This window comes from Panthera pardus, unplaced genomic scaffold, assembly GCF_024362965.1.
Source record: "Panthera pardus isolate Hobbes unplaced genomic scaffold, ASM2436296v1 HiC_scaffold_11, whole genome shotgun sequence".
Lineage (NCBI taxonomy): Eukaryota > Metazoa > Chordata > Mammalia > Carnivora > Felidae > Panthera > Panthera pardus.
In genome coordinates, this window is record NW_026526666.1 from 101,127,027 (window position 1) to 101,151,942 (window position 24,916).

Genomic DNA, 24,916 nt, shown 5'->3' on the forward strand with positions numbered 1-24,916 from the left:
GGCAAAACTTTCGCCTGCCCAACGTTAACAGGCCACCAGTGGCCATTCTGATCCTAATTCCAAAAAACAACTCTCCCCCAAATTAGCCTGATCACCATAAATAGCAAAGAAACTGCTACCAGGTTATTTTTTCATGCCTCACTTATATTTCGCATCTCATCTCAGTAAAAGACTCATTTTCTATTAATGTGAATGTATCTTTTATGTCACTGATAGTACCTATTTAGCATTTTGTCTTTTGTTTACTTATTATCTGTCTTCCTCTAATCCTGTGAACTCAGTAGGACCTTCCTGTCTCGGTCCATAGCATCTATCACAGTCCCTGGCACACAGCCGGTGCTCAATACTTGCTAAGCATTATCTTAACTTCACCTAGATGTTCCTGGCTTTGACTATGGCCGTAGGCTAACACTTTGTAATACAACACTACAGTTAACAACGTGGCTCCAACCAATTTCTTATCCCTACTTTAATCTTAGTCTCCACGTCTAATTCATTTCACCGCACAGCGAACAGGAACTTTTATGTACAGTGGATAAGGTAACTTTCTTTCCATCCGTTTCCTGGGTTCACTAAAAAGGGCGAGGGCGCTAAACTGGAGTTATTGGGTGGAAGGAAGCCATTTGCGGAATTCAACGAATGTATTTTTCAACATCCACTGAAGGATGGTTCGGGGCAAGCTCCGGAGACGTCCGGCAGAAACGGCGAATTTCCCCTCCGAGCCCCCGAAAGGTTAGGTCGGCGAAACAGGAGAAGAGTGGGCGAGTCCTGACATTTGAGGCAGCGCTGGCGCAAGGGGGAAATTCTGACACCGAGGCCTGTGAGGGGCCCGGGGGGTGGCTTCGCCTCTGCTCCCCCCCGGTGTGAAAGCCCCCCGAGCGTGGGCCACCCGGCACCCATCCCACCGCCCGCCAGGAGCCGGAGGTCAGCGGCCCAGCCGCTGTGACGTCAGACCCGCGGCCGGCGCCCGGGATTGGTCGGGCCGCGCCGCAGTGGGCGGGGCGCTGCGCGAGGGGGCGGGGCGGTCGGCCGTGTCCGAGGTCCGGGTCGCGCGTCCCGTTCCCTGTGGGCGGGCGGAAGTATCTGAGCGACCCTCCGGACACGGTGGGGTCACCGTCGCACCCTTGCGACACCGCGAACTTCCGGGGAAGGTTGCGGTCCGCGTAGGCGAGGCAGGAAGTTCACCCTTCCCGCCTCCTCAGCTCAGATTGGTTCCGGTGGCGGACGCCAGCGGGCGCGCGGGGTCACAGAGGGCTCCACGGCGGCTTTGGGGGAGCATCTGCGGAGCCCGGCGTCGGAATCGAGGCTGTGCCGCGCTCGCCTCGTTTGCTCTCACGTCTCTCCGGGTCTTGGTGGGAAACACTGCTCTGCTCTAAACTGGCATCTTACTGCTGGAAGAGACAGCAGGGTCTGATTGGGGCTTCAGTACTGGGTTATCAAAAGCGTTCAAACACCCCCCGTTTGTAAGACGTGAATAGGAACGCCCGCCCTTAGTTTGGTGAGGACCTAGTGAGAGCTCACGTAAAAAAAGAGCTCAGAGGAATTGAAACGCGGCTGGTCCCTGCGGCGGTGCTTTAGTCCTGTTCTGCTGCAGTGTTTGCAGATTCCAGTGATCTTGGGATCACGGTGATCCGGGAGCCACGCCGACGTTTCTCTCACTGGTCAAAGTGATCAGCTACTCCTCCCAGCAGTACACGTGTGAATCTAGCAGAACCTTCTGACTCCTTGCTCCTGCCCTCTGACTGTATCTTGTATCCCTTTCTTTTCTCTAGCCCACTTAGTGCACGTGGGGGCCCCCACGGTGAAAACATTTCGGCAAGCTTTGGCACGCCCGCGTAGCGCTGTGGATCCGCTGGCTTCGGCCGTGCGCGCCCATGTAGGTGATGACAATCAATAGAAGGTATGCTCATGCGTTCAAATCCCTCCACACCGGGGTTCAGACATCTTCCAAATCTTTCACGTTCTTACCTTACTCTCCCTCATTCATTTTTTCTGTTCCTTGAACATGCGCTGTACTTTACCTCCTCCATGCTTTGGCATAACCCTCTAACTGGAATGCCATCTGCTTCCCACGCCAGCCTTTCAAGCCCCTCTCCATCCTGCAAAACCCCGTTCCCTTGTCAAGCGCTCCAGGAGAAGGTATATTCCCACAGCACTTTGTCCTCCTATTACAGAATCTGTAAGGCTGTACGGCCTTACCTTCCTTATGGGTATAAACGCCTTCCTTCCTCTCTAGGCTGTGAAGGCTGTTGGGATGGTGTCCTATCTAGATATGCCTCGCAAGGCAGCAAAATTCACTCACGAAGCATCTATTGAGTGCCTGTCCTGTGCCCAGCACTGCTCCGGGTGTCTGGGACGCAGCCGTGAAAAAAACACCTCCCCTATGATAGAGCTGATGTCCATGAGAGTGCGAGAAGACAGATAGTCAGCAATTGCATGGATGACTGTGGGTGCCAGGTGGCGATATGTGCTAGGAAGGCAAGTACAAGGGAGAGGAGATGGAGAATCACAGGGTGGCGCTCTTTTAGAGAGGAGGAGACCTGGGTAAGATGAGGGGACAAGTCACCTAGAAAGTGAGAGGGCAGGATCTGAGACGAGAGAGCAGCGAAGACCCAGGAGTGGGAGTGCGGTCCATCCGTCCGAGAGGGGCAGGGAAGGCCGGCTTGAGGGAGGGGCAGGACACAAAGCAGGAGAAGTGACAGATCAGGTCCCGGGCACACTTGCATCAGACATTCAGTAGATGCTTGTGAGTTGAATTTATTGAATTGCTAAGGGATAGAGAATAATTTAATGACAGTAACAATGAAACTTGGAAATTGTTTGAGTGGTATAGACCTAGTAGGCGTACCTAAGTACCCACAACTTACGCGCAGGTGTGTTGGAGCTCTCATTTAGTGCAGCGTTATCGAATGGACAAAAAATCTTTTTTTTTCTTTTTTGTTTTCAAGAGAGGGAGCAAGTGAGTGAGGAGCAGAGAGAGAGAGACAGAGAGAGGGAGAACCCCAAGAGGGGCAGGGAGAGAGAGAAGCAGGGCTCACGTTCACCCAAAGTGGGAGTTGAACTCACAAACGTAAGATCATGACCTGAGCCCAAGTCAGATGCTTAACGACTGAGCCACCCAGGCGCCCCCGAAAATCTTAGTGAAAACCAATGGTTTATGAAGTGGCCCTCCATGATAATGGAAATTCCGGAAGAAAAGGAGGCAGGTTTTGTGAAGGAAGATATGGGTTGACATGTGAGTGGAATCATTTGGGAGATAATTCTGATCACCATTAAAAAGTTCAAAAGGAGGGGCGCCTGAGTGGCTCAGTCGGTTGAGCGTCCGACTTCAGCTCAGGTCATGATCTCACAGTCTGTGAGTTCGAGCCCCGCGTCGGGCTCTGTGCTGATGGCTCAGAGCCTGGAGCCTGCTTCCGATTCTGTGTCTCCCTCTCTTTCTGCCCCTTCCCTGCTCATGCTCTGTCTCCCTCTGTCTCAAAAATAAATAAAAACATTAAGAAAAAAAATTTAAAAAAAAATAAATAAAAAGTTCAAAAGGAAACCAAATCCATCCTCTGATGCTGTCTTGCTTTTGATTTGGAGGAAAAATACTTGTGTATCAGTTGACAGAAGTCGAGCTTAGGAAATAGTTGGATGTGTCTGTGTATTTGTTAATTATAGACGCACTCTCCTTCCCCAGGGCTAAGGGGAATGCTAGGGAGAGGAGGCCAGTACTCCACAGGCAGAAGCTGGCTTTCAGCAGAAAGTCATAAGCTTCAGGATAACCTTGCTTGTTGGGGTGACTTTTCTTTCATCACAGTTATCAGCTGCAGGCCACAAAACATTTCCCTCTAAGTGACCTGTGGCAGCTATCTCTCTCCAGTAGAATTTTCAAATGCAGACCACTTGCTTACTTAAGAAGCTTTGGTTCCATGCTCTTAAATTTTGAAAAGTTAACCTAGCTTCCTCCAAAACGTGGCTGCTATCGGTTCCAGCCTTCATCACATTTCTCGAGGTTGAAATTGACTGTCAGTTTATTGGCAATCCTTCACATCGATGAGATCAGATCAGATGTGGTTTCCGACTCAGCTCGCAAACCACTACGTCGGCAGTCTCAGGCTCCGTTGCTGAGTCAGATATCTTTGTGTTCATTCACAGGAACGAGTAGCTCCCGGGTTAGTCAGAGCCCTTGGCCAAATGTTAAGGGAGCCTGGGAATGAGAACACCTGGGCTCAGGCCTTGGCGTCTCCTTGCTCTAAAGGTGGCTGTCTGGTGTGCTGAGAAAATGCATGTGCTCGAATTCCAGCCTGTCTGCGTTTAAGCCCAGCTCCCTCCATGCTAGCTGGATGATCCTGAACGAGTTCCCCGACCTGCTCCCTCCATGCTAGCTGGATGATCCTGAACGAGTTCCCCGACCCTCATGCCTCAGGACCCCCATATGAGTTAGGGCCCTCACTTCATAGAGTTAGGATCAAAGGAGGTAACAGAGGTGAAGCTAGAACGTTGGTCCGTAGTGGACACTCTGGTGCCGCCATTAACGCTTGGCTCAGTCACTTGAGTTCTCTCAACTTCTGTTTCTTTCACATTAGAAGAGTAACAGCAGCTCTTGCCTTGTAGACTCGTTAAGAGGCTACGTATTTAGTGTGCTGAGTAGAACATCAGCGACGCAGGCAGCAACTGACAAGTACTGGCTATTATTAAGTATTAGAAGACGTTGATTTGTCAGTGTTGCAACCTGTCTAAATTCATTGGCGAAGGGCCCACAGGAGAGGAACACGGGAAGTGATAGACCATAAAAATGTGCCATCTTGATGGGGATGGTGAGGGATACAAATTGTACAGATGGACGTTTTGCCTTAAGGTGCAGCCATAGGATCTGTATAAAGATTCGAAAGAAGAAAGAGGAAGAGCAAATTCCAGAGCTAAAACCAAGCATTGAGTGTCTGTCTCAACACAAGACATGAAAGGCAGCAAGGAGGCCTTGTGCATAGAGGTTGTGATCCTGGGGTCCTCAGATGCCCGGGGGCACAGGTAACATTCAGGGGTCTATGAAGCCGGACAGTGAAAATCACATCTTGTATTTTCACTAACCTCTAGCAGAAATCTAGTATTTCCCTCAATCTTGAATTTAAAAATCCTCATAAAGAAAAAAAATTTCTTTAAAAAAAAAAAAGGGGGCTCCTGGGTGGCTCAGTCGGTTGAGCATCCGACTTCGGCTCAGGTCGTGATCTCACAGTTCGTGAGTTTGAGCCCCGGGTCGGGCTCTGTGCTGATAGCTCGGAGCCTGGAGCCGGCTTCGGATTCTGCGTCGCCCCCCCCCCTCTCTGCCCCACCCCTGCTTGTGCTCTGTCTCTCTCTGTCTTTCAAAAATGAATAAACATAAAAAAAATTTTTTTTGAATTTAAAAATCCTCAGAGCATAGCCAAGGGAGCGGAACCTATGATATTGCACCAGTAGAAATCAGTTATTTTCATATCACGTTATGGTTATTGCAGATACCCAAAAATACCATTTATACTCATGATTAATCTGTAATTAGGACAGGTATGTCTTAATGAAGGAATCCATCTATTACTATACATTGCAAGTTGACTTTAAATTTTTTTTTTAACGTTTTATTTTATTTTTTGAGAGACAGAGACAGAGAGCAAGCAGGAGAGGGGCAGAGAGAGAGGGAGAATCCGAAGCCGGCTCCAGGCTCTTGAGCTGTCAGCACAGAGCCCCATGCGGGGCCCGAACCCACGCACGCGAGATCATGACCTGAGCCGAAGTCGGAGGCTCCATCGACTGAACCATCCAGACAAGTTGGCTTTTTAAATATTTGGTGAGGGGCGCCTGGGTGGCTCAGTCGGTTAAGCGTCCGACTTCGGCTCAGGTCATGATCTCACATCTGTGGGTTCGAGCCCCGCGTCAGGCTCTGTGCCGACAGCTCAGAGCCTGGAGCCTGTTTCGGATTCTGTGTCTCCCTCTCTCTCTGCCCCTCCCCTGTTCACGCTCTGTCTCTCTCTGTCTCAAAAATAAATAAATGTTAAAAAAAAAAAAAAATTTTTTTTAAATAAATAAATAAATATTTGGTGGGTATATTTCAAAACAACTGGTTTCCTCTGTAGTCCTTTGTATTATATTTTACAAACTTAAGAAGAGAATTCCATGAGGGGTCCACAAGCATAGAGTCCACAGGATTGAAGGGTACTGAGCACAGAACGGTTAAGAGTCCTTGTTAAGAGCAAGGGCTCCAGAGCCAGCCAGCCAGCCAGGTCTGAACCCTTTCTCTGCTCCTTCCCAGCCAGGTGACATTGGGCAGCCTACCCGGGTTCTCCATGCTCCGGTTCTGTCATCTGGAAAGTAGGGACAGAGGCTGTTGGAAGGTATGATCGGCATGATCTATGTAAACGCATACAATAGAGCCTTGCAGGAGTAAGCCCGCAGCAAATGTTAGCAACCAGCACGAAAGCATCTTATGTGAGCCCCACAGAAGGGAAACTGTAAAACTTAGGCTGGGGTACACCCACCAGCATGATCTCACAAGGGAGAGGGGAGGAAAACGTTAGGTCATGAAGAGGTAGGCAGACTATGAGACTGGAGTTAACAAACTCGTTTGTTCATTTACCCATTCATTCATTCATTCATTCATTCGGCAAAGGTTTCTTGAATGCCTGCTTCGTGCCTCTCAATATTGTCACTGACGTTTGCGGGGCCTAGAGCAGGTGTAGAAATGGCACTCGCACACCGTGTCATATGTAAGAGTGACAAATCAAGCGCAAGACGTGTTAAATGTGTTCTGTTTTTCTACTCCAACAGAGAAGTCTTCAAAAGAACAGAATACAAATATTATTGTTTTTATGTGACCAAGTTGGGAAAATATCAGTGATGACTGAATTTAATTATTGCAGATGCCTGAATGTACTCTGATGGTGTGGAAATGTTTAAATGGGTGGTGAAGACACATAACTCGTAAATTACTATCTGTTTGCTCCATACAATTTCTTTCTCTTGCCTTCATTTCACTTGTTGAGAACGTCACATAATCCGTGCTTTGCTGACAGTACTGACTTGGAGGAGTAAAAGAATAAAATATAATTGTACTCGAAGAATACAGACTTTATATGCGTGTAATGTAAATTGTAAATGTGAATATGCAGAATTTTTCAATTCACATTATTTTTTGTTTTCGAAAAGTTACTCTACTAAAAGCTTTAAAGTTATTAAAATAAAAATTATAATTGATACATGTCAAATATCTAAAATTATTTAAATATATCTGAGACTTTTTATTTTTGAAATGTAATTAAATTCCATTAAATATTTTTCACAGAAATTTAAACCTCTGCAATTCTGAGGTTCAATGTCCTTCTTGTTGATTTTAGTAAAGAACCAATATTAAAATTCTTTTCTTAAAAATGTTTATTTATTTATTTAAGTAAGCTCTGTGCCCCACATGGGGGCTCTGACTTCGGCTCAGGTCACAATCTCACGGTTCGTAGGTTTGAGCCCCGTGTCGGGCTCTGGAGCCTGCTTCGGATGCTGTGTCTCCCTCTTTGTCTGTCCCTCCCCTGTTCGCGCTCTCTCTCTCTCTCAAAAATAAATCAAACATAAAAAAAATAATATGAATTAATGTTGCAAAGGCTTCCTCAGACTTCGTGTGCGACTGTTACAAATCCTGTGCTGATTCACAAGGACTTTCAGAACTACAGGAACATAAATAGGACCAAGAAGATGGACACTTGGGACTTCTGGAAACTACACTGGCCACAATATTCTTGCAAAATAATAGATTATGTGGGAATCGGTTACGTGCCAGGTATTCGAGACGGATTTGGCTTTGCCGGTCGCAGCACGCTGGGGCTCGCTGTGTCTGCGCTCTGAGGCTAGTCGCCCAGCACAGGGATGCTGTCACCATGTGATTCCAGGCCCTAGACCGAGAGCGGCGGGGAAGCGGTTATCTCGATGAGCTCAGAGAGTGTGTGCATCAGGTGAACTACAGAATCTGCCTATGACGTTTTTTATCAAAGAAGAATGTGGTGACACGAACGGCGGACAATTCCTTAAACATCGGAATCAATCTGTGCGGAGCCTTCAGTGGATTAATTCTGAAAATGGTGGATTTTGTGTAACATGAGCTGGTCAAGCTAGCCTTGAGAATCTTCTCTCTAGGTAAAGACTTTTGTGTCACTAGCGCCGCTTGAAACAGGGAGCTAACCGCTGTGCTGGGAAATGACAGACGTCACTTTCAGAGGAGGCAACGTGCCCACAGACTATCCAGAACGTAGCTCCGTGAGCAGCACTTAGTTAAATGAAAATCTAGTCCAGTTAAATGTCATGCTGCAGCGTTAAACCCAGACAGAGCACCACATGTAAATGAGGAGGTCACCTGGTTCGATCGTGACTTTGAAAGCGTTAGGTGATCGGCAGTGTCATTTTTATGCGGTATGAAACTCCCACGGGGCGAACTCTGAAGTCGCTGCAGGGGATCCCACAATGACCCCAGGTAAAGTGGCTTTTGGAGGACTCTCAGACTCTGGGAATAAATTCTGTAGACAGCCCGTGCATTTTCCTTCTCTTGCTACTTGCCCTGGTTGCTGTACACATGATCAGCATGGGAAACTGGGGGAGGGAAATTTTAAAGTCGTAAGTCACATCATAACAGCTCCTTTCTTCTTGAGAACTATGTGCCAGGCACTGAGCTAGGTACTTCGTGTTCAATGTCTCATTTAGTCCTCACTAGATAAGGATGAAGTACAGCGTTATTGTATCTGTAAGACGTGATTGGAAAAATTGACTCACGGAGGTTAAGAAATTTAGCCAAGGTCGTATGACCATCAATTGCAGAGCCTCGATTCAATCCAAGCCAGTCTGATGGCAAAGCTTGGGCTCTTAAGCAGCTGCCATACTCTACTGGTCCCATTATGTGGAGGACAGTGTGTGTGTGTGGGGGGGGGGGGGGTACATAATAAAATTGGACTAAGGGTAGCAAATGAAAACCACGATGAAATGCCACCTACCAGGATGACTATAACAAAAAAATTTTAACTAAAAATAGGGGCGCCTGGGTGGCTTAGTCGGTTAAGTGTCTGACTTCGGCTCTGGTCATGATCTCATAGTTTGTGGGTGTGAGCCCCACGTCGGGTTCTGTGCTGACAGCTCGGGGCCTGGAGCCTGCTTCGGATTCTGTGTCTCCCTCTCTCCCTGCCCCTCCCCTGCTTGCACTCTGTCTCTGTCTCTCTCAAAGAATAAATAAACATTAAAATTTTTTTTTTAATTTTTTTAATGTTTATTAATTATTGACAGAGAGAGCATGAGTGGGGGAGGGGCAGAGAGAGAGGGAGACACAGAATCCGAAGCAGGCTCCAGGCCCCGAGCTGTCAGCACAGAGCCCGACGCGAGGCTAGAACTCACGGACCGCGAGATCGTGACCTGAGCCGAAGTCGGATGCTCAACTGACTGAGCCGCCCAGGCGCCCCTAAAAAATTTTTTTTACGCTTAAAAAACCAAACAGAGGGCACATGGGTGGCTCAGTCGGTTGAGCATCCGACTCTTGATTTCAGCTCAGGTCATGATTCCAGGGTGGTGGGATTGAGCCCCGCGTCAGGCTCCGCACTGAATTTAAGATTCTCTCTCTCTCTCCCTCTGCCCTCCCCGCTTCCCCCACCCCTCGAGCATGTTCTCACTCTCTCTCTCTCTAAAATAAAAAATTTAAAAAAATTCACGGAAAAATAACAAGTGCTAGCAAGGCTGTGGAGAAATTGGAATCCTACGCACTGCTGGTGGGGGATATATAATGATGCAGCTGCCGGAGAAAAGAGTCTGGCAATTCCTCAAAAAGTGAAACGGAATTACCATACAATGCAGCAATTTCACGCCTAGGTATGCACCCGGGAACTGAAAACCCACCCGGACAAAAACGTGTAGGCAAATATTCATGGCAACATTATTCATCGTAGTCAAAAGTGGAACAATTCAAATGTCCATCGACTGATGAATGGCTAGACGACATGCGGACCTCGGTGCGGCGGAATATTATGCAGCAGTGAAAAAGAATGAAGTTCTGATTCACGCGAGGACGTGAGTAAACGTGCTAAGCGAGAGAAGCCTGATGCAAAAGACAAGACACTGTATGATTCTGTGAACAGGGAGCATCTAGAACGGGCAGATTCACAGAGACAGAAAACAGATTGGCGGTTACCAGGGTACGCTGGGGAGTGACTGACGGCTCATGTGTATCTTTTTGGAGGGATGAAAATGTTCTGGATTTATATGCTGATGATAGTTGCAAAATCTAGTGAATGTACCAAAACGCACTGAAATATACACTTTAGTGAAATTTGGGGCACCTGCATGGCTCGGTCGGTTGAGTGGCCAACTCTTGGTTTTGGCTCAGGTCATGATCTCACGCTCATGAGACAAGCACCGTGACGGGCTCTGCGCTGACAGCATGGAGCCTGCTTGGGATTCTCTCTCCCCCTCTCTCTGCCCTTCCCCCGCTTGAACTGTCTCTCTCTCTCAAAATAAATAAAAACTAATAATAAAGCAAAATAGTGAAATTTATGTTATTTGAGGTATATCTTAATTAATTTACTTTTTAATGTTTATTTATTTTTGAGAGAAAGAGAAACAGAGTGTGAGCGGCGGAGGGGCAGAGAGAGAGAGGGAGACACAGAAGCCGAAGCACGCTCCAGGCTCCGAGCTGTCAGCGCAGAGCCTGATGCGGGGCTCGAACTCACGAACTGTGAGATCATGATCTGAGCAGAAGGCGGACACTTAACCAGCTGAGCCCCCCCAGGCGCCCCGTTAATTTTTTTAAACGGAGACTTCAGGTCTCAGAGGTCCTTGAATATTGGGCCATCTGGACCATGGGATCCAGGTTTTCTTTCCACTTTGTTTTGTTTTGTGGACAACAGGGAGCCACTGAAAGTTTCTAAGGAGCACGGTGGCATGATGGGAGTCGTGGAAACGTGCAAAGTGCTTAGCACATAGCAAGTGTTTACTAAGCATTAGCTCTCTCCTCTCCCTCTTCATACCCCATCTCTCCTGGGGGGAGACACCAAGCCCCCATGTCTCCTGGGGGGAAATAGTTCTTTTCTGTTTGGATCCTAACAGAAAACCATCTGTTTTCGTTGAAACCACTCTTGCTCTACAGTTCCCTTGGTTGTCTTCCTGAGGGCCCCTAGCCTCTCGATACTGGACAGGTTCTTCTTAGTATCTCTGGAACACCCTCCTCCTCTTCCTCCTGCCTGACCACCTCCTCCACCTCTCCTTCCCCTGCTCTCCCCTTCCTCTTCTTCCGTTTGGAAAACAAAAACTGAAATAATGGTTTTCTGAAAAACCCTCGTAGCTCTCAACTTTACCCAAAGTCATCCGCCATATAAGTTCCATGCTATTTCTCCCTCCTCCTTCCCGCATCTCACCCACACAGCAAGGAGCGCAGTAGAAAGGGATCAGGTTGACCTGGGTTCTAATCCTGGCTCCCCGTCCTGCTGACGGTCTGGCCAGACTCATAGGCTCAATGTTCTCATTTGCATAGTGCCGTTCTAATAATGATGATGATATCAACTCCTGGGGGTCTTCTGAGGACCGTATTCATTAAAGGGCTTATGCGATGCCTGGTACATCAGCGCACTCAATGAGTTATAGCTATAGAATCATCATGATTATACAGGTAAGAGGTAGGGTATGGCGAAAGTGCTGGTATTTATCTAAGAGGTGGGCTTCATCCCTGACACCTCAAAGATGTTCGGGACCCATTAAAGGTTTTGACATGGAAGATTCTTTTAAAAAATGACAAAACCCTTTTCCCAAAGTCATCAGAGAGATGTCCTAACAGTAGAGAGCTGCTTCCAAGAAACGGCTTGAGGTGCCATTATCAAGTGGGGACGGGGGCTCTAGGGGATTTTGGGGTCAGCAAATATCAAGTGAGCAACCTCACAGAGTTGTGGCGGGGATTTCCCACAAGGCCCCGCCCCCGGCTGAGTCACCAAACTCTTGGGTTTGACCTGGCAGCTCTCCTCAAGAGTCAGAACCTCGCAGCTCTGAAAGATCAAGGAGTGGAAAGTTCTTCACCAGCCCTGAGATCTCAAGGTTTGTCCGTTTGGGGCAGTCGGGGGAATGGAGTCGGGGTGGGGATAGAGGCTTTATTTTGTTTCTTCAGGTCTAGACTTTTTTCCTTCCAACTTCTAATAACTGTTGATCCATAGCCTATTACATGAGGACCAAGAACCTGGCCTCAGGAGATTTCATTCTTCTGAGCTTTGTTACCATATGAGCTTCAGACCTCAAAATGGGCAAATACATGTCTATTAAGAAAATATGATAATCAGCTGAGCAGAGAGGTGCTTCAACATTTTAGCGATTCGGTGTTGAGATTTTCACGTATTGTTCTGACAAGGGGGGGAGAGTAATAATGAGATGCCTTCCCACTGAGCTGAACTGTCAGATATGACTGCAGATTGTCGACTGACAGATTGTCATTTTAAGAACTCTGTCTCAGAGGCAGCAAGCAGCTGGCATTGTTGAAATCTGGACGTCAGTGCTAAGTGTCTATGAAAGTCCCCAAAAGTTCTTGCTATTGCTATTTCTGCATTTTGGCAAAATATGTTGGAAAGTGTGCTCTTAGACTTTGGCCAGCCTGCACAAAGCTGTGTGTGTAGTCAGGCCTGTCTGATCGTAGACACGTCTATGAATTCGCCACCTTTTCCATAATATTCCATCAGTGATTGTTTCGGAAAAACCCCAAGTTACGGTCTTATGGAATTGCAATGGTAATGGTCCAAATGTAGGTAATTCTAAAAAGGAGAAACCATCTCATTCTTGAAATGTTTTACCTTTTGCAGAGTGGTATTTGCGAAACCAGCTACTTTGGCTAAAATCCTTCTGCAATCTGCCTTGCTTGTATCCCATCTATGCAAGATTTCATCATGGGCAGTGGCTATTACAACATATTGGCTACCGTGTTGTTGGTCATGAATTTTGAGAGGACGAGACCAATGCAGGATTCTTGTAGCAAATGCCCAGCAGGTAAGAACCAAATTAGCATGTGTGTTTGATCTATTCTGTTGAACACCGTGGTTCGGTTAGTCTAGTAGTCAGGGCTAATGAGCTCTGTTTCAATGATGTTGTATTAATTGATTTACAAATATTTCTTGGATGCTACATTTTAGCTGGGTGGACATACCAGCCATGTCACTTATTCTCTTGTGCCCCAGCTTTGTCCTCTGGGGATAATAAAAGATCCTATCTCCCAGCTTTGCTGGGAAGATCATATGACAGGTTGTGAACAGTGCGTGGCACATGGCAAGACCTTGGTAAGTGTCAGCCTTATCTGTAAGGATCTGTGTTCAGCAGGGGGCACAGCAGGGCATAAGCCATGGGAGGAGGCTTCACAGAGTAGGGAAGAGCAGACCCACGAACGTTGTTAGTATCCTGATCCCCTGAATCGGTTGTATTGGTCTCCAGGGTCCATCGAGAGATATCATTGTTTTTTGTTCAGCAGAGGAAGGAAACTGCTCTTTCTGTTGGTTTCTTTGTTGCGATATCCACACTTCGTTTAGTTGTAGCTCTGTGGCTATGCTAAGGGCAATACTGCAGTTCTAGAAAGTCCACCAAAAGAAAGTGTACGGCTGCACCAGCCAGAGACGAGAATCATTGTTTCGTATTCTCGTTTTCCTGTCAACGTCACGATACTTCGGGTGATGCCTGTCCGTTGTCCAACACGTACAGCCATTACCTACCTTCCTAGGTACTTTCTGTGAGAAAAACAAGGATCACATCTGCATTGCTTGCCCTTCAAATAGTTTCTCCAGCACCAGTGGACAGAGGGCCTGTGACATATGCAGGCAGTGTGAAGGTAAGATTCAAAAGATGTATTGTTGGGGCGCCTGGGTGGCTCAGTCGGCTGAGAGTCCGACTTCGGCTCGGGTCATGATCTCGCGGTCTGTGAGTTCAAGCCCCGCGTCGGGCTCTGTGCTGATGGCTCAGAGCCTGGAGCCTGCTTGGGATTCTGTGCCTCCCTCTCTCTCTCTGCCCCTCCCCCACTCATGCTCTGTCTCTGTCTCAGAAATAAACACTAAAAAAAAAAAAAAAAAGATGTATTGTTTACCCGGACCTGTGTGGGGAAGACAGGTTCTTATTCCCTAGTGTATTGATTTCGATGGAAAGTGTTAAGTGTTAAATAGGCTGGTTCCTTTGTCAAAAGGCAAGTCCAGTAAAATAATTCACTGTAAAAGCAGTAATTTGTGGATTGAGATTTTAAATATTAGAGGAAACACATGTCTGACAAGAGAGAAGCTTTTAATTGGGAAGATGTAAAAATGTCTTCTGTAGAGATTTAAAAAGAAACTTTATACTTGAAGGTCATTAGGAACATTGTAAATAGAGTGAGCATGTGCTTTTTTTTTGTTTTTGGTTTTGTTTTGTTTTGTTTTTTTGCCTTGTTTTGTTTTGTTTTTGTTTTTGTTTTTGTTTTTTGGGTTTGTTTGTTTTTGAGCATGGTTTTTTGTTTGTTTTTTTTAAAATCACAGAACATAAATTTTCTTCCTGGGTTCAGAGGTCAAGTGTAATGTAACACTGGGAAACTTTGTAGGTGTTTTCAGGACCAAGAAAATGTGTTCCCCCACCAGCAATGCAGAGTGTGAGTGCATCTCAGGATTCCACTGCTTGGGGGAAAGATGTACCATGTGTGAGCAGGATTGTAAACAAGGTCAAGAATTAACCAAAGAAGGTAAGTTCACTCTTCCTCAATCTAGTGCAAGTCTGTTCTCCAGATGTATGTCATTGATTTAGGTCTTGGTCCTTTGAATATAAAGTGGAACATAGATTAGTAGAACCTTAAAGTAACACACAATGAACCACTGAGTCAAGTCTATGATGTTTACAAAATTATTTTGCAATCAATGGAGAAAACTTGAAATTTCAACATTTGTTATTCACCAGGATTATGTATTTTCATACATTCTCTACATATATATAAAATCCTCTCTGTACAATTAGAATGAAAATTTTAATCATCTTGGGGGTTCGTTTCCAGGAGCATTGTTGAACAATCTGTGTAGATTGTACTAAGTTAATGCCTTTATTATTATGTAATTATGTTCATCTCAGAGAGAGCTATAAAATCATGAAAATATTCCCTTTCTTATTGTTGCTTTAATTTTTATGGAAGGTTGTAAAGACTGCTGCTTTGGGACATTTAATGATCAGAAACATGGGACCTGTCGACCCTGGACAAAGTATGTATCATTTCCTTTTGCTTTCAAAATAAAAAATCTGGGTTAACCTTTTTGTTTTTTTTTTTTTTAATGTTTATTCATTTTTTGAGAGAGACAGAGCCAGAGTGTGAGTGGGGGAGGGACAGAGAGAGAGAGAGGCACACACACAGAATCCGAAGCAGGCTCCAGGCTCTGAGCCATCAGCACAGAGCCCGACGCGGGTCTCGAACTCAAGTACCGCGAGATCATGACCTTAGCCGAAGTCGGCCGCTCAACCGACTGAGCCACCCAGGCGCCCCTCTGGGTTAACCTTTTTTTTTTTTAATTTTTTTTTTAACATTTATTTGTTTTTGAGACAGAGAAAGAGAGAGAGCATGAACAGGGAGGGTCAGAGAAAGAGGGAGACACAGAATCTGAAACAGGCTCCAGGCTCTGAGCTGTCAGCACAGAGCCTGACACGGGGCTCGAACTCACGGACTGTAAGATCATGACCTGAGCCGAAGTCGGATGCTCAACCGACTGAGCCACCCAGGCGCCCCTCTGGGTTAACCTTTTTAAAGAAAAAGAATGTTTTCACTGAAGCTTTTAAAAAAATCTATCCAGTATACAGGGGCGCCTGACTAGCTCAGTTGGTGGAGCGCGTGACTCCTGATCTCAGCGTTGTGAGTTCAAGCCTTTACGTGGCCTTGGAGCCTACTTAAAAAATCTATCAAGTATAGGTATAGAAGGACATATGAATAGACAGCATGGGAGCAGCATGAGGTAATAGTGATTTGATGCACAAAGTGGGCATTTTCTCCAGAAGCAACGCCCAGAGCATTTAGCTCAGATTTGCTGGAACTTTGTTACTATCAGCCCCTCAGCCCCAGCTGTCCTGTTCTGTTGCCTTCCAATCTCTTTGCTGCCTCTTACTTTCCTCATCGATCAGCCCATCTTCAAGTACAATGCCAGCACTGAGAATTGTACAGGAAGGGTAAAGTGTATTTCCTACCCCCAAAAACATAACATCTACCTGGACAGACACGACCATCACAGAAGTAAGACAGCCAACAGCATACATGAGAATATGCTTGTTGCCTTGTGTGATCAGGACCAGAGCTACTCAAATTGTGGTCCGTGGACGGGTGCTGACCTACAGACAGTTGGTTGTCTGTCCGTGGCAAGAACACTGCACACATTAAGAATAAGCGTGTAGAGGGGCGCCTGGGTGGCTCAGTCGGTAGACCGTCCGACTTCGGCTCAGGTCATGATCTCGTGCTCGGTGAGTGCAAGCCCCGCGTCGGGCTCTGTGCTGACAGCTCAGAGCCTGGAGCCTGCTTCGGATTCTGTGTCTCCCTCTCTCTCTGGCCCTCCCCCCGTTCATGCTGGGGCACCTGGGTGGCTCAGTTGGTTAAGCGGCCGACTTCAGCTCAGGTCATGATCTCGCGGTCCTTGGGTCCAAGCCCCATGTGAGGCTCTGTGCTGACAGCTCGGAGCCTGGAACATACTTCAGATTCTGTGTCTCCCTCTCTCTCTGACCCTCCCCCACTCATGCTCTGTCTCTCTCAAAAATAAATAAAGATTAAAAAACTAAAAACAATAAATAAATAAAAGGAAATGGAGGGTGAGAGACTAACCAGTCCCAATAGTGAACCAAGCTGTCATGGGACAAGGCTCCGCAGCCTGGGAAGAAAGAAGAATCCAGTTAGGTGGGTAGAATAGGATCAACTACGGAGAGCCGTAAAAGCTGCAGGAAGCCAGCCAGCCAAATGGGCATTTTCCACAATACCTTTATGAACCCAGACCCACACAGCTTCGTCACTAGGCTGCTTTATTGGATGGGAGATGTCAGTATTTTTAAAGAGAATGGTCTGTACCTAAATTAATTCTCTGAACTCTTTTCATCGGACCGTCTAAGCTGTTCGTTGGATGGCAAGTCTGTACTTGTGAACGGGACGAAGGAACGTGATGTGCTATGCGGACCAGCTTCGTCCGACATCTTTCCACGTACAACCTCTGCCACCATACCCGCCCCTGCAAGAGATCCAGGTAGCTGACTCCTTGCTATTAAATCGGAGGGAATGTATTATGGCTCTTCCGATCGGAATCGAAGTCGCCCCAGTGCCATGATGTCTCACATCTCTGCCTGCAACAGGCACCTCCTCCGTGCCTCCCTTCTTGTATCCTGGCATCTAGAAGCCCACCGGTTTTCTTCAAGTGTTTGTCATGCAGTTTGACACACACCTTAGTAAGCAGAGCAAGGTGAGACTTGACCCAGACAAACACCTCACCTTTGATAATGCGAAATAAAGGCGGCTATGGAGTCCCATATTTTCTATATTCTAGAGAAGCCAAAGCACTTAATGTGTGTGGGCCTCTAGGAAAATTACTTAGGTTTTTAAAAAGAGGTCTCTTATACGCAGGCAAGTTGATCAGGTTGGCTGGTTCGAGATGTCCAAGGTACCACTTGTCTTTGCGAATGGGGGTTTACCGATGTACCCTATACCTATGTAGATATGAGCATGTTTGCAAAACTGTGTATCTGCATGCATTTTGCATTTTTCCTTTTGCTCTTTTTTGAAGGTCCTACCTCCCAGATCCTCGTCGTCTTCCTTGCGCTGATGTCAGCTGCCGTGCTGTTCCTGGTGTTCTTTCTGGCACTCCGTTTCTCTATTGTTAAACACAGCAGAAAGAAACTCCTGTATTTATTCAAACGACGTAAGACCAACACAATTGTATTTGTTATGAGCTCTTTTGAGGCAAGAGTGTTTATAGCAGAAAGGAAAAGTTTCTTTTTGGGGGGTTAGTACAACACAATGGTTTCGAGCAGGGGCAATTTGGCAATTTGGCAACATCTAGAGACAGTTTGGGTGGTCACAACCTTGAGGGGGTGGAGGGCAGCTGGTGAAAGGAGTCAGGGAGGCTGCTAAAATCCCACAACGCACGGGAAAACAGAGTTATCCCCCCTCAGCTCTTACCAAAACCTCTGATTTAAAGAATTATCCTTCCCACCTTCAGCCCCGGTTACAATGGAGTTCTTTATAAAAATGCTTCAGGAGAGTAGTGATGGGCAATTGGTGAGATGCGATGAACTGTAACCCATTTTTTAAGGTTTTAGGTCGTTTACACAAGCTTTCTGTTTTGAAATAACCATAGGTGTACGGGACGTTGTAAAGACAGTACAGAAAAGTCTCGCGTGCCATTCATGGGGTTGCATCGTCCGTAACCGTAGCACAATATCCGAACCGGGCAGTTGACATTGGCGTGTCGTGGGTGCACAGCTGTCTGTCACCTGATCACACGCGTGGACTGGCATAACCTCTGGCACAATCAATACAGAACTGTCCCCTCCCCGCGAGGATCCCCATCCTGCAGGTCCCCTGTGGTCACATCCGCTTCCTCCCCCCGCCCCAACTCCTGGCAGTCACGAGTCTATTTCCTACACCTGACACTCTAAGAAGGTGATATAGATAGAAGCATGCGATATAATAAATGGATTATAAGCGTGTGACCTTTTAAGAATGGATTGTTTTCACTCAGGTCGATGTCCCTGAGATCCCGGTATAATGTGCTTCCACAGTGGCCTTTTTTTTGTTTTTCCTTTACCATCGACCAGCATTCCGTGGCATCGAACCTCGGTTTGTTTGACCATTCACCTACTGAGACACATTTTGGTCGTTCCAGTTTCTCACTATTGCATGTAAAGTCTTTGTGAGTAATCGCGCTCAAGTTTCGCGCGGACTTACGTTTTCGTGTCTCTGGCATAAATGCCCAGGAGGGCAATTTCTGGGTCATATGGTAGGCGTATGTTTGTTGTTTGAAGAAACTGCCCAACTATTTTCCAGAGGAGTCGTGCCCTTCGACATCGCACCAGCGGTGTGAGTGATCACGTCTCCTCATCCTTAGCAGCATTTCGCGCAGCCACGGTGTCTTACGCGGCTTTTCGAAGAGGCCTACGGTGGTGGATTACTTTGGTCTTCAGTTGCCTTGCCCTAGGGAGCGAACAAACATCTTTCCATGTACTGACTTTCCATCTGTGCGTTTTCCTCAGCGAAAGGTTCCTTCATGCCTTTGGTCTGCTTTCCGATTGGACTTTTGTTTGCCTGTCTTACTGTTGACGTTTGAGAGTTCTTCATATCTTCTAGATGAGTCCTTCGTCAGGTGTGTGGTTTCATTGTTTGGCCCCACTCTGCAGCTCGCCTTTTCTTCCTCTTCCCAGGGTCTTCTGCAGAGAAAAAGGTTTTACTTTACTTTTATTTTTTTAAAGATTTTATTTTTAAGTAATCGCGACACCCAACGTGGGACCCCAACTCACAACCCTGAGGTCAAGAGTCGCGTGCTCCACCGACTGAGCCAGCCAGGTGCCCCTAGAGAGAAAGCTTTTAATTTCGATACATCCAACTTGCCAGGTTTTTTTGTTTTGTTTTGTTTTGTTTTAATTTATGGAGTCATGTCTGAGAACTCTTCAAGTTCTGGATCGCAAAGATTTTTATTTTCTCCTGTGTCATCTTCTAAATGTTTTACATTGAAATCCATGGTTTAATTTTAGCTAAGTGCTATATCAGGTGTGAAAGGTTTACATCAAGACTTTTTTCAGTGTTACTTATTCACTTATTTAGCTACTTACTTTGCCTGGGGATGTCCACTTGCTCCCGTATCATTTGTTAAAAGCATCCATCCTTCTTCACTGAATTGCTTTTGTGACTTGGTCAAAAAATCAGTTGGCCGTACTTGTGTGGGTGCTGTTTCTGGTTTCTGTCTTTCGTTCCACTGATCTGTGTGTTTATTCCCTGCCCATACCACACAGTCTTGATTACAGCAGGTATAAAACAAGTTTTGAGTTTAGGTAGAGGGTCGGTGGAGTCTTGCCACTTTAGTCTCCTTTTTAAAAATTGTTTCGGCTGTCCTAGTTCCTTCTCATTGCCATATAAATTTTAGGACAATCTTATCTGTATCTACAAAAAAGTCAGCTGGGATTCTGAAAGCAGTGTGTTCAGCCCGTATATTAATTTGGTGGGAACTGATGTCTTTACTAGGTAAAGTGTTCCAGGGCAACAAAATGTGTCTCTCCAATTTATGTATATTTTCTTTTATTTTTTATCAGCATTGTGTGGTTTTCAGCACAGAAGTCCTGTACATATTTGGATAACTTTAGGCCTTAGCATTTAAAGTTTCTAAACAATTGCAAGTGGTCTTGTATCTTAAATTTCGGTTTCCACCTCTTCATTGCTACTATTATCAGAATACAGTTGATTTTTGTAACTTGATCTAATATTCTGATTTTGTTGAACTCACTTATTTGTCATGGGAGGAGTTTGTGAATTCCCGGGGATTTTACATGGACCATAATGTCATCTGCAAATAGAGACAGTTTTATTTTTTCCTTTCCAAACTGTATGTCTTTTTTTTTTCTTGACTTACTGTGCTGACTAGAACCTGTTTTTTCTTTTTCAATTTTTTATTTTTTTTTTAATTTTTTTTCAACGTTTTTTATTTATTTTTGGGACAGAGAGAGACAGAGCATGAACGGGGGAGGGGCAGAGAGAGAGGGAGACACAGAATCGGAAACAGGCTCCAGGCTCCGAGCCATCAGCCCAGAGCCTGACGCGGGGCTCGAACTCACGGACCGCGAGATCGCGACCTGGCTGAAGTCGGACGCTTAACCGACTGCACCACCCAGGCGCCCCTTTTTTCAATTTTTTAAATATTTACTTAGTTGAGAGAGAGAGAGAGAGAGAGAGAGAGAGAGCGTGAGCAGGGGAGGGGCAGAGAGGGAGGGAGACACAGAATCTGAAACAGGCTCCAGGTTCTGAGCTGTCAGCACAGAGCCTGACACGGGGCTCGAACTCATGAGCCGTAAGATCGTGACCTGAGCCAAAGTCAGATGCTCAACCGACTGAGCTACCCAGGAGCCCCATGTGCTGGCTAGAACTTCTGGTGTCAAATTCTCTTAGTTTTTCAGCCGAGAGTGTCTTGATTTCCCCTTCATTCCTGAAAGATACTTTCGCCGGCTATCGAATTTGGGCTCGCAGGAGTTGTCGCCGGCCCGTCAGGTCACATGGGGCTGGAAGACATTCCCCACAGCAAGTGGAGCTGTGGTTCAGCTCCTTGCCTGGGCCTGGGCAAACCAGGCTCTCGGGTGGCCAAACCCCCTTGCTCGAGGATCTGAATCAGGCAGATGTGCACCCTGTCAGCTTCCCTGTTCAGGGTGAGCCCTCAACTTGGCTTTGCAGAAGAACAAAGCTACTGGTCATGTTTGCTACTCGGGCTTCTCAAGTACGTACTCCGTAGGCCAGGATCTGTGCGCCGGTGGCCGTAAGCGCCTCCCGCTTCTCCGCTGCTGTCAGATTCCCAGTGGTTGGACCCTGAAGCTTCCTCTGCCATCCCAGTGGCGTGAGATCAGAACAGGGTCTCCCGCAAAGCGGCCCTAGTGCTGGGAGAGGCTGGTGGTCCCCTGGGGGTTCTCTTTTCTTTGGCACTGGAGGGGCCGGAGGCTCAGGGAGAACCTCTCTGTGTGGTGCTGTGCTGGCCTGATGGAGGGGCATTGAGGTCAACAGCGGCTGCTTCTGTCACTCTTCTAATACAGTCTGTCTTGACCTCTGTAGTGTCGAGGTGGGGCATGCTTCGGCCTCACCCCTGCGTCCTAGGGTTCTGCCAGTGGTGTCTTGCCCTTGAATAGTCTTTTTTTTTTTTAATTTTTTTTAACATTTATTTATTTTTGAGACAGGGAGAGACAGAGCGTGAACAAGGGAGGGTCAGAGAGAGGGAGACACAGAATCTGAAACAGGCTGCAGGTTCTGAGCTGTCAGCACAGAGCCCGACGCGGGGCTCGAACTCACGGACCGCGAGATCATGACCCGAGCCGAAGTCAGTCGCTTAACCGACTGAGCCACCCAGGCGCCCCGACCCTTGAATAGTCTTTAGTCATTCTTCTTGTGAAGGGGAAGCAAAGTCAGGAGCACATGCGGTTGCCTGTGACATGAGGTCACTCCCTTCGGTGATTTTTTACAGTAAGAAGCATGTGATATCGAGGCAGGCGCTTTTGCTTCGTCACGCGACTCAAAAAAAAAAACTCAGTTTAAGATGCCGAGCTGCTCGTCGGTAACACAAATTACTTCACACCAACGCGTCAAAGGAAACCTGGGAGCGAATGCGCAGATCAGTTCTTTCATTGCAGAGATGGAGGTGGTGGGAGTATCTAATATCTTGGTGCCATAAGCATTTTCTTCAAAAGAAAGTGTCTGGGGTGTAATCGAAGCACCTCAAGACTCAAATAAGCACCGCTGAATTGAAACTATGCTTACGTTCGGGATATGACTAATTTTATGCGCCAATGATTCACACTCCAGTTTTTAAGCCCTTGCAGCAAATAAAGACAATCATTGTTCAGGGCCAACAAGAGTCACTGGCAAAAAGAAATTGCAAACAATCCTGAGAAAAAGCTCTTCCGTGCGTGCTGTCGCTTTTCTTGTCGATGAACTTGTTCAAATCAAAGTTGAGCGTGGTTGCTCTAAGATGTCCCGTGACTGTGATTTATGGAACCGGGCTGTTAAATGGTTACGGCCAACAACAAAAGATGACTCACTTTTAAATTACTTTTCAGCGTTTATGAGACGAGTACAAACCGCCCAGGAGGAAGATGCCTGTAGTTGCCGATTTCCAGAAGAAGAAGAAGGAGAGTGTGTTCACACTGTTCTGTGAAGCAGAAATCCACGGCGCCGCTGGGAGCGTCTTGAGAAGAATCAGCACAGAAACATGAGTGATCCCTCTATCATAGCTTTCTAAATCGAAAAAGACCATCCTAGATAAGACTCAGGATTACCCCCCAAGTTTTCTCAGAATGCTAACAGGTTGGCCTTTAAAAAATGTATCCCTTTTAAGTGGATGTGTGGGACCGGGGCATTTTCTAGATAATGTTTAATAGCCTTGAGATGCTTCTTTTTTTTTCTTTCTTTCTTTCTTTCTTTTTTTTTTTTTTTTGAATTCTAAAGAGACGTATACTTCAAATGAAATCATGTGGGCCAATGGTCCAGCTAAAATGATAATCAAATTTAATTCCGTTTTGTGTGTGTGTGTGTATGTGTGTGTGTGTGTGTGTGTGTGTGTGTGTGTGCGCGCTAATAGGACAAAAAGCCATAAGATCCAGGAAATACCCCCAACCAAATCTTCCTTTGGTTCAGACATTCGACACAATGAGCTCTACTAATGTGAGGAGGGAAATTATGACAGGGCCCAAATTTGAGGTCAAGGGCAAAATATCTCAGACCTTCAGGAAGAGTTTTGGAAAGAGTTCGGATGTCTTTGCACATCTTGTGGTCCCCTCCACCCTGTGTCTTCTGCTTTGTGACTCTCCTCTCTGAGACAGGGTTTATGTTTTGTTGTTGTTGTTGTTTAATGTTTTTTTTTTTTAATTTACTAGTGAAGTGTAATTGACAAGCAATGTTATATTAGTTTCCGGTGTAGAACATAGTGGCTCAATTCTGTACATTACTCAAGCTCACCACAATTATAAGTGTAGTCCCCATCTGTCACCATAGGGTGTCATTACAGTGTCATTGACTATACTCCCTGTGCTATACTCGTCATCCCTGTGCCTTATTTATTTTACAACTGGAAGTTTGTGTCTCTTGAGCCCCTTCATCTGTTTTGCCCATTAAAAAGAATTGGCTTATGTGTTTTTAATTCTTGAAACCACTAAACATAATATTTGATATACTAATCGAGGAAACGGGTAGGAATGAACAATTCTAGAATGAACACCCGTGAGCCCGTAGCCCAAACAGGGTCCGAGAGCAGAAGTTGCCAGACCCCGAAGGACCAAATCTGAGGCTTTGTATGGCTTCTGAGCTAAAAGTGATTTTTACATGTTTAAATTGTGAAAAACAAATCAAAATAAGACTAATATCTCATGACATGTATGTATGTATGTATGTATGTAAAATTAAAATTTCGGAGTTCATAAATAAAATTTTATGGGAACACTCAGCCACACTCAGGTGGCTTTTGCATTACAACAGCAGAGTTGAGTAGTTGTGCAAGAGACTGTATGGCCCACAAAGCCTAAAATATGTAACATCTGACCCTTTATAGGGTCAGGGTCAAGGTCAGAGCATCCTCTCCGTGTTGCTTTTCCTCCCTCATCTTCTGCCTACCTCTCCACCTCACCCCCAGGCATCGTCTCTCAGGAACATCAATTCGATCGATTCCCTTGCTTTAAAAAAAATCATCGCTCACATATTTATGTACTCCAAAACTATGTTATTTAGTTTTGCTTGTTTTTTAGCCTTATGACAATGGTATTACACTGTATGTGACTTGGTTTAATCACTCAAAATTTTATTTATAAGATTCATTCATATAATTGTGTGTAACTAGAATGCATTCATTTTAACGATTGTATAATTGTGCAAATATACAATAATTTATCAATGCGTTCTGAATCAAAAGACATTTGAGTCGTTTGTAGTTTTTGTTTTTTTTTTGCAATTATAGGCAATGTTGGTATGAATTTTTTTTTAACATTTATTTATTTTTGAGACAGAGAGAGACAGAGCATGTACGGGGGAGGGTCAGAGAGTGAGGGAGACACAGAATCTGAAACAGGCTCCAGGCTCTGAGCTGTCGGCACAGAGCCCGATGCGGGGCTCGAATTCACGCACAACGAGATCATGACCTGAGCTGAAGTCGGACCCTCAACCGACTGAGCCACCCAAGCGCTCCGGTATGAATGTTTTTTTTCATGTGTGTCTTGTGGAAGA

The 24,916-nt window shown here is 46.0% G+C and overlaps 1 protein-coding gene and 1 long non-coding RNA gene across 5 annotated transcripts; both read left to right on the forward strand.

Moving 5' to 3' along the window:
- The first annotated feature begins 1,110 nt into the window (after positions 1–1,110).
- On the forward strand, positions 1,111–6,937 carry LOC109274043 (uncharacterized). Of its 3 annotated transcripts, none has more exons than XR_008420894.1 (4): positions 1,111–1,352; positions 1,773–1,900; positions 5,612–5,803; positions 6,270–6,937. It is a non-coding gene; the product is annotated as an uncharacterized LOC109274043 (long non-coding RNA). The 3 variants fall into 3 exon arrangements; XR_008420893.1 differs by having other exon boundaries at positions 5,618–5,803; XR_002083404.2 differs by lacking the exon at positions 5,612–5,803.
- Positions 6,938–10,607: 3,670 nt separating this feature from the next.
- TNFRSF9 (TNF receptor superfamily member 9) lies at positions 10,608–24,604 on the forward strand. Of its 2 annotated transcripts, XM_019461267.2 has the most exons (9): positions 10,608–11,635; positions 11,977–12,054; positions 12,807–12,990; positions 13,712–13,819; positions 14,555–14,692; positions 15,134–15,200; positions 17,077–17,207; positions 17,742–17,876; positions 18,315–18,703. In XM_019461267.2, exons 3-9 carry the CDS (start codon positions 12,876–12,878, stop codon positions 18,413–18,415), a joined length of 795 nt encoding a protein of 264 aa, XP_019316812.2. In that variant the 5' UTR covers positions 10,608–11,635; positions 11,977–12,054; positions 12,807–12,875; the 3' UTR covers positions 18,416–18,703. The 2 variants fall into 2 exon arrangements, with proteins under 2 accessions (XP_019316812.2, XP_019316813.2); XM_019461268.2 differs by lacking the exon at positions 18,315–18,703 and adding an exon at positions 22,762–24,604 and having other exon boundaries at positions 10,609–12,054.
- Positions 24,605–24,916: the final 312 nt, after the last annotated feature.

Coding starts and splice junctions, on each gene's coding strand:
- TNFRSF9 (XM_019461267.2), top strand. CDS start 12,876: ATGCAAGATTTCATCATGGGCAGTGGCTATTACAACATATTGGCTACC. Junction 12,991..13,711: donor TTGTAGCAAATGCCCAGCAG/GTAAGAACCAAA, acceptor CTACCTTCCTAG/GTACTTTCTGTGAGAAAAAC. Junction 15,201..17,076: donor ACCTGTCGACCCTGGACAAA/GTATGTATCATT, acceptor GGACCGTCTAAG/CTGTTCGTTGGATGGCAAGT.